This window comes from Chelonoidis abingdonii, chromosome 1 (genome assembly GCF_003597395.2).
Source record: "Chelonoidis abingdonii isolate Lonesome George chromosome 1, CheloAbing_2.0, whole genome shotgun sequence".
NCBI classification, from domain to species: Eukaryota; Metazoa; Chordata; order Testudines; family Testudinidae; genus Chelonoidis; species Chelonoidis abingdonii.
In genome coordinates this window covers 186,593,428-186,602,492 of record NC_133769.1, presented here as the reverse complement: position 1 = coordinate 186,602,492, position 9,065 = coordinate 186,593,428, and the positions used below count along the sequence as shown (strand labels likewise).

At 39.0% G+C, this 9,065-nt stretch overlaps 1 protein-coding gene across 1 annotated transcript in view; it reads right to left on the bottom strand.

Annotated features, from left to right (window-relative positions):
* Positions 1-2,068: 2,068 nt before the first annotated feature.
* ROBO1 (roundabout guidance receptor 1) overlaps positions 2,069-9,065 on the bottom strand; it is a 1,116,086-nt gene continuing 1,109,089 nt past the window's right edge. The window contains exons 29-31 of the mRNA XM_075073102.1: positions 8,382-8,687; positions 4,922-5,118; positions 2,069-3,772 (exon numbers count right to left, since the gene is read on the bottom strand). Coding sequence (XP_074929203.1) covers positions 3,758-3,772; positions 4,922-5,118; positions 8,382-8,687 — 518 coding nt within the window. The 3' untranslated portion in view covers positions 2,069-3,757. The remainder of the gene's footprint in view (positions 3,773-4,921; positions 5,119-8,381; positions 8,688-9,065) is intronic.

The window sequence follows — 9,065 nt, the reverse complement described above, 5'->3', positions numbered from 1 at the left end:
ACTTTTCTCTGATAATTTGACGTTTTATTCTCATTACAGAATTTCATAGAAAACACCTTAGGGTTAGTCAAACTTCTACATATAAGTAGATACTCAATACTATCATTAAGGATTTTTTTCTGACATTTATGCACTATTTCTTCTTATTGGGAATGAATTTGGAACACAAGGAAATATTCCAAAACCTTTGAAGAATGTTTTTTTTTCTGCTATGCTGACTTCCGAGCCAATGAACAATTGTTAATTTATGTTAGCAATGCAAGGGTGACCTTGTTTTACTACAGATGAATTCTGAAAGATGAGATCAATTATCTTTCAACATGGATCAACAGCAGTAACCATTTTTGAAACTCAGATTGCAATATACATCTCTTCACTTCACTGTTTTGTGCATTTTAATGTTACTGAAACCCATAATGTATTGGAAAAGCAGTGCAGATGGAAGAAATCTTTGCATTTATATTGTTTTTGCCTTTGAACTAATGAAAAAAATCTTACCATACTATTACTTTGCTTCTAGATGTGACCATATAAAACAACAAATTACATTTTTATGGACAATGGCTAAACTAGTTTAGCTATTGCTAACCAAAATAATTAAATGGGAAAGTTTTCCTACCTCACTTACATTTGGGGCCAGAACTTCAGCTGGTGTTTATGACTTCAGTAGATCTGCACAGATTTACATCAATTGGAGATCTGGTCCTTGGTTTCCTGTATTTCTCTATACCAGTGAGGAATGAAGTAAGCTCCAATTAAATTACATCTGGTACCAATGTCCAATCAAAGATGAATTTCTCTTTGTGCCCTCCAACTCTTAGCTTTGCCAGCCCATCCTTCAGTTGCCAAAAGCTCCAGTTTCTCCAGTTCTAGAAAAGTCTTTTAATGTTATTGGTGTGAACCAGGCTAAGCGCTGAACCATGTAGAAAAAAAGAAAGACACTGTCCTAACAGATGCTTTTTTTTAAAGCTAGCAGGATTGTGATGGTGTTGTGTGTAGAGAATATGATTCTTTATTTCACTTGGATAAATTTTCAGGGAGGGAATTTTAGGAAACAGGGAGATACCATACAAGACAATGAACACGGTAGAGAATTGGTATAGCTTTAATTAGTTACAGGGTTTTTTGGTTTTGATTTTTTATATTTTTAAATTGAGGTAGAGAAGACAGGGTGAGGAATGGCAAGAATGGGGTAATTAAAGTAAAGGAGCAGAAAAAGGGAAGACGAAGAAAAAAGATGGTCACAGCTCAATTACTGTCCAACTATCATCCACAGACAGGATCTTGTAGACATCACAATAGCACAGAGATGACTCAGGGTATGTCTACATTTGAGCTGGGAGGTGTAATTCCCTGTGCTAGTGCTGCTCAAGCCAGCATGCTAACAATAGCAGTGTGGCCGGGGTAGCACTTGGAGCAGCTAAGGCTAGCTGCCTGATTACATACTTGTTTGGACCCCTGGCTACGCACTTAGGAAGCTAGCTTGAGCCACTGCCTGTGCTACCCTGGATACTATATTTAGTGCACTAATTTGAGCAGAGCTGGTGCATGTATGTCTACACGGGTTAGAAACCACACCTCCCAGCTCCAATGTAAACGTACCCTTAGAGTGAAGGGCCAGCAGTAGGCACTCAGACACCCCTATACTATGTGCAGTCCCCAGCAAACAAATTCCTTGGCCAGGCTGGGAAGTAGATTAGCAAAGAAATTCCCTAGCACTGAATTTGGAGTCTCTTACACTCATTTCCTCCCCCAACAAATGTGTCACCTCTCTGGTCTACAGTGTTATATGGACATTGGTTAGGGACTGGACTTCTGTCTTCAGCTCATTTTGGAAGTTAGCATGCTTTCAGAGATGTAATGGTTTACCCTATTAGAGCTGCTAAAATATTCACGAAGCACTCGGTATTTCTATCTTGATGATTATCAGAAGTTATTATACAAAAGTCTAAGGGCCTGATCCTGTTGCCTTCAGTGGAATAATCAAGTATATTGATATAAATCATATCATAATCAGACTCTAAACATGAGTTTGGAGGAAAACAAGAAACCTTACAAGACAAGATGCTGTATTTGAGAACATTTTTAATAAATAATGTGACAAAAATTACTTTTCTGATTATTGGATCCTCAGTATGCAAAATTATGGCTAAAATATGAGGTTTCTTACATGAGCATAATGAAAACATTAATCACATGGATTGTTCCCTTAGTACTGCACATCCTTTCTATGTAACCATTTTTTGAAAAATTAGCTAAATGAAAATTTTCAGTCCTCAGTAAACACCAAAACACTCTTTTTTTCTTCCATTGGGGCTAGTCCTGATAGCTGTCCATAAACAAACACACAATTTTCCATTAGCACCAATGACAAAGAAATCATATAATTACAGAAAAGATAATAAAATCTACTGAGAGAGGACATCATTTGGCAAAATTCAACACAACTAATGCCTCTATTTCAGCTTTTATGAAAATCCACTGTTGAGATAGGCCACAGTAAACTTGAGAATGTTTCACAAGTCCAGGAAAAATGAGAACTGTTCTGTTTATGGCCCACATATAGGTATGTTACTTTACCATCTGTCATCATTCAAATATTCCAAATACAAATATAAAGCATTAACAAAAAGATGAAAACAAGTCCCAAACAAATGCTTTTTAACATTTTTCAATAAGACAAAAAGGTTAATAGTTACAATGGTTTACAAATAAAGTTTAGTGATTGTGCTTTTAAAACCAAAAAAAAAAAAAAAAAAAGCAGTGCATTGCAAAACAAAACAAACCCCAAGATAAAACAAAACATCTTTAAGTGGCACTTCTTTAAGGTGAATTGATACTACAAGTAGAGGTCTGAGATTTGGGCCAGTCACAATAACGATGTCCTTACCCAATTATTATTAAAAATGTCCATTATTTTCCTTGCTTATGAATCATTTAAGTTGAAAATTAGAACAAGTTTCTAATAGGCTTATTCATGCGAGGACTAGACCACCAGAGTTCCTACTGGCTTGGCTCCTGCCTATCCCAAAGGACATTTTCAATAAGAATGTACTTGAATGATGAAAATAGGGAAGACAAATTAAAGTACCACAGGGGCTTTAAAATGAGTATATATTTACTATATGAGCCACCCCACCCCAAATTGCTTCTAGTTGCATTTTAAGAAGTAATTCTTTTGCTGCTGCAAAGGGTAATTGAGAAACTGGCAGGAAATAAAAGGAACAGTCCATTTTGAAAATGCAAGTTACCCTTTGCACTAACTGTAGGCTAGAGTAAAGCCACTACATTAGAAGAACCCTTTGCATAAATTTCACTTTATGCAACTTAGTATTTTTAATCAATGCTATATTACATGGAAGATTATCAACTGACTCGGTGCTGTATCAACTGGCTTGGTGCCGCCTGCAGGGTGAAAACTAAGAATCCCTGGTTTTGGCACCCTCTTCTGTCCAAATCCTGAAGTGCCAGTTGGCATCCACACCAGGAAGAGCAGGTTACCTGCCTTTTGGGCAGAAAGAAGGTGATACACTTAGCGTTATGCAATAGTCAGGGGCTGTTCATAATGAAAAGGGGTTAAAAAGAAATAGTAAAATAAAGACTAGTGTTTTGATGGCATGAATAAAAATGAAAGTTTGTACACTCTGATTGCACTGAACATTATTTCTGGCATCAAATATCATCAGACTCGAGGCATCTTAAGTGATATTTTTCTGATTAGATTTCAAAGCCTGTTACAGTACATCTCTCGTCCTCTTCAGCTTTCGGTTTCCTGTAAGAAATCCAAAAAATGGCTAGGAGTTAGCTTGATTTTATTGTTTAAAGTATTTTCATTCTCGCCTTAGAGATTTTTACTTACAAACAACATATAACCATGCTATTATGCATGAATTTTAAGACAAAGGCTGAATTTGGTTGACACTAGAGGACGACAACAAAATACATAATATGTCTTTAAGTATCTATTCAGTCTAATCTAGCACAAAAGACTCTAAGATATGTCATGAGAGGGTAGAGTTAAGGTTGTTTTGGGAGCCCTAACTCTGTATTTCTATATCTGAACATGTTTGTATTATTTTAAATTTAATCTTTATTTTGAATTTCCTGTGCTTATAATGCTTGGTTTTGTGAATAACCACAACATCCTCATACGTATTCTCAACCGTATCTCTATTTTAACATAGCTTTTGTTTGGGAATAACAAAAGAACAACAACAACAATGTATAGAGAAGAGCAACAAAAAATGATTGGGGGCATGGAACAGCTTCCAAATGAAGGAAGATAAAAAAGACTGGAACTGTTCACCTTTGAAAAGAGACAACAAAGGGGGAGGATGACAGAGGTCTATAGAATCATGAATGGTGCGAAAAAACTAAGTGTTATTTGCCCCTTCACATAACATAAGAACCTGGCATCATCCAATAAAATGAATAGGCAGCACATTTAAAACAAACAAAAAGTACCTCTTCACACAATATACAGCCAGCCATTGTCAGGGATGCTGTGAAGGCCATAACTATAGCTGGGTTAAAGAAGAACTGGATAAGTTCATGGAGGATAGGTCTATCAATGGCTTTTAGTCAAGATAGTCAGGGAGGCAACCCCATGACCGGGTGTCCCTGAGCCTCTTACTGCCAGATGTTGCGACTTGACAACAGGAGATGGATCACTTGATGTTCATGCCCTCTGATGCATCTGGCATTGGCAGAAGACAGGATACTGGGCTAGATGGACCACTGGTCTGACCAGTATGGCCATTGTTATGTGCTTATGTTTAATGAACAATTAAAATAATTTTCCTAGGTAAAATATTTCCACTTTTGAAACATGCTTTTCCCTTGCTATCTATCTAGGTCCGCAAATCATTTGCCAATGATAAAGGTCTATCCTATGCATTGCTATTAGTGTCATTGCCGTTACCTCTAATTCTTCTTCTTCTTCTCCTTGTTCATATGCTCCCAGTATTTGCATTTCTGCAGCATTTCTTCGGCCTATATTGGTTTGATCTGCCCTTTGTCTACCTCCTGATCCTCTTGATGACATAGAGCTGGAGGAACTGGGATCTCTTGGATTATTTGATGTTGGAAACGTAGGCCTACAATATGGTAAGATGTCCTCTGTGTAATGAAATATATACATTGTTATATACAATTATATGCGTTGATATAATGTGCATCTGCAAAGTCTGCATACATACTTGATGTGTGCAATTTTCAAAAGGCCACTCAGAGATTTAGAGTGATGGCTGATAGCACTATGAACTGCTTCACAATTGTTTCCATACCCGAGTAAAAAATGTTATTGAAGAAAAGGTAATAGTGAGGTTAGAAATATGGAAATGGAGAGAAAGAAGCAACTGAGTGATCCATGATGCATGTCCACTTATGACATGAAACTTATGACCCCTGCTCTATATTCCAGCAGAAAATGGAGAAATAAATAAAACCTTTGCAGCATATTTGTCAGGTATGACTTTGGAGGTGGAGGGGACAATTCATCCTTGATCTCTACTGAAGTTGTGGGTTCTCAGCACTTCTGAAAATTAGGCCCAGCATATCTCGAGCTGAACATTTAAAAATGTAGGCACTCAAATTTAGTGGAAACTTTTGTAACTCTGGGCCTATGTCACTTGGCCAGAGTCTTACAAACAGTAGCAGACTCAGTAATACACTTCAGATCTCCTGTCTCCATATCCACTAGACCATTGTTTTCCAAACGGTGTGTCCTGTCCCACCAGTAGATTGCAGAAAGGCACTAGAGGAGTCACCATGTCCAGGGTCAGATTAACCCATCATTGGGCCCTGGCCTAGGCAAATATACACTTCTCCTGGCCTGATGAGTATTGGAGGCCACAAGAGTTGGATAGCAGGACTGCTTTGCACTCACTCTGCAGGACTGGTCCTAGCTCCCCGCTCTGGGCATTGTAACCTGGTGCACAGGGTTTCACCACAACTCAGGAGGCCAAGCCTGTGACCCTAGGTATTAGGACACAATGCCTGGAGCAGGGAGTTGATCCCAGCCCCATGAGACAGGAGCCACTGCTATTGGGTGACTGTGGGGCAGACTCTCTCTCCAACCTCTCCTGCTCACACACTGTGTCCTCCCTTCCCGTCTGCTAGGGCGGAGGGTACATCTGTGAATGGTGGCTTACAAAAAAAGAAAAATTCAGTGAGTAGGTTGCCTTAATAAAAACTTTGGGAATCAGTGCAGTAGGCTTACACTACAGTCAACAGGATGTGCAGCTGCTAAGCACCTATGAAAATCAGGTCCTTTGGGTTGGTTTCAGGTTGGGCACAGAAAAACAGACACACCCAAAATCAGCTGACACTTTGGAAAACTTTGGCCTTAAAATTCCTTATCCCTCATTTTTCATTTTGTTTTGAGATATATGGCTGAAAAGCAGTATACCAGAGCTAAGTATTTTTATTAAGTAAATAATAATTAGAATCAGTAATAGATAGTACAAACCTGAATGCTTCCATTCCTTTTATTGTCAGTAAATTTCATTTCCTTACCCAATCACACGTAGGCTGCCTCATGATTTTAGAGCTCAAGTGCATATCTATTAATCACACACAGACATCTGCCCTAACATTTTAACTGTTTCTGAAGGCGAGATGCCCCTTAAATATTAATATTGTTTCCAATTTTACTGTCATCAGCAAATTTTGCCACCTGTTTTAAGCCATTAATACATAAATTGAAAAGCAACAGCCCCAGAACCAACCTCTGAAGTAACCCTCTAATGACTTCTCTTTATTGTGACCCACTGCCATTTACAGTGACCTCTTGCTTATGTGCCCATTTAACCAATTTACTGTCCAATTTCTATTCCCCTGTTTTGTATCCAGGCTAGCTAGCCTAAGAAAGAATCAAGCATTTGCTTGCTACTTTGCCCAAAGCTTTACTAAGGGCCAGACAGATACTGTCATATGAACTCCCTTTATCGATAGCCTTACTGACCTCCATAAAAGAAGAGATTAGATTGGTCTAGCATGATCCATTTTTTTGTAACATCATCATGGTTATTATTTGTAACCTGTTCATCTCCAACCCATTCTGTTGGCCTAATTTTCATTATAGTGTTCTACTTTTTTAAAGGGGACCGAAGCAAGACTATGTGGGTTTTTGAAATCTGGGTTGCACCTTTTTCCTTTATAAATGTGGAAATGTATAAATGAGGTAAAAATGACTCAATCTTCAATTCACCAGTACTATTGCTAAATATTTGGGTTACCTGAGTCTCACTAAATTCCCTTAATAACCTGGGGTAGAGGCAGGAGGAGTTCATACAACTTACAAAAGTCCATAAGGCATTCCAAGAATGTCTCTCCAGGTGTGGCTGCAACATGTAAGGTATGCACATACAGGCCTGTGCGTATAAGGACCATACAATAGTGAAATGAATATATTATTTTCACAAGATTGAGTTCACAATATTGCCTACTTGATGCACAGCAATGCGATCTGTTTTCACTTTGTAATGCAGTATAATTTAAGGCTTTTCATTTTCAGTTTTATTTATTTTTATCAAAAGTTTCCCAAGTTTTACAAAAGTCATTATTTGGAAGGGAGAGGGGAAGGGGAAAGGTTTTTTTTTTGGTGTGTGTATATTTGTGTGTGGGGAGGGGTTGTTTCATTTTTGTTTTACTGATTTTTTTCTCCTACATTTTGGAAGCACCTGGTTCCCCACTCCAGAAGGAGAGATGGTGGCCCAGTAACCAGGGCCTTCCGCCCTCCAATACTAACCCCAATAATCACTGAGAAAAGTGAAGGGTTTTTTGCATCTATATTCACTTATTAAATTGCTTGTGTATGCATGTGTAGCTCTTTGTGTCTCCAGTGCACTTCTTCACCAGGAGCACTTGTATTGATCCTACTGTAAGTGTGGGGCATTGTAGGACTAGGACAGCTCCTGATAGGCAGTAACAGTCAACCTAAGCAACGCAGTGTCTTCATTGACACTGCATAAACTTAATTACGTCAACCATGACTATGCCATACAGGGAAGTGGTGTTACAACATTGGCATAGAGAGGCACTTATGTCAGCAGGAGCCACATTTAAGTGAAGACACTTCCAAAGGTAGTTAGATGCAAGGCAAGTTATGTCAACCTAACCCCATAGTGTAGCACGGGTGCTAGAACAGTTTGCATAGTGGGGGTGCTGAGAGCCATTAAACCAAACTGTAAACCCTGTATATGATGGAAACCACTTCAAGTCAGGGGATGTGGCAGCACCCCCAGTTCCAGCACCTATATAGTGTAGACTGGGCCTAACTTCTCAAGTCTGCTGTGAATTTGATCAGGAGATCTGTGGACCAGATCCTCCTGCTTAGCTACGGTATATATTTCATTAAACTCAATGAATGGCAAAATCACCTTGGAGAAGATGAGTTTTTGCTGTGCCTTCTCGCTTTGCTGCTTTGTTTCCTCGCAGTTTCCCATCATTTTGCTGTTCCTGCAATTCTCTGCGCTCTCCTGAATTTGTCCGCACATCAGAATGCTGTCTGCCATCTGCCCCTTCCCTCCCTTTGTAGCTTGCTCCTTTTCTTTCCGTGGACCTGTCTGTTCTCGGCTCTATAGAGGCGAGTTTTGGCAACATGACAGGTCGCACCTCCAGCTGTGACTTGGACTGGGCAGTAGGAGATTTAATAGCAGGAGGTGGCACTGGAGGTGGTGGCAGGTCTACAGAGTAAAAAAAATATAAAAAAAAAGACATCAGGCATTAACAAAATTAAGGAATAATATTTTACTTCCACTGTGGTAACTCATTATATTTTTACGTCAATTTCCTCACAAAAGAAAATCATTCACTTAGAATTAAGGCTGCTCAAGTGTACAGCCAACCCAATCATTAAAACAGCAAGAATTAGACTTTCCCCCTCGAATCCCAAGATGAACTTAGAAATCATTATTTAAAAAAAACAAGGTTACTCACCTTTGTAACTATTGTTCTTCGAGATGTGTTGCTCATATCCATTCCAGTTAGGTGTGTGCGCGCCACGTGCACAGCCGTCGGAGAAACTTTTACCCTAGCAACACTCAGCGGGTCGGCTGGGCGCC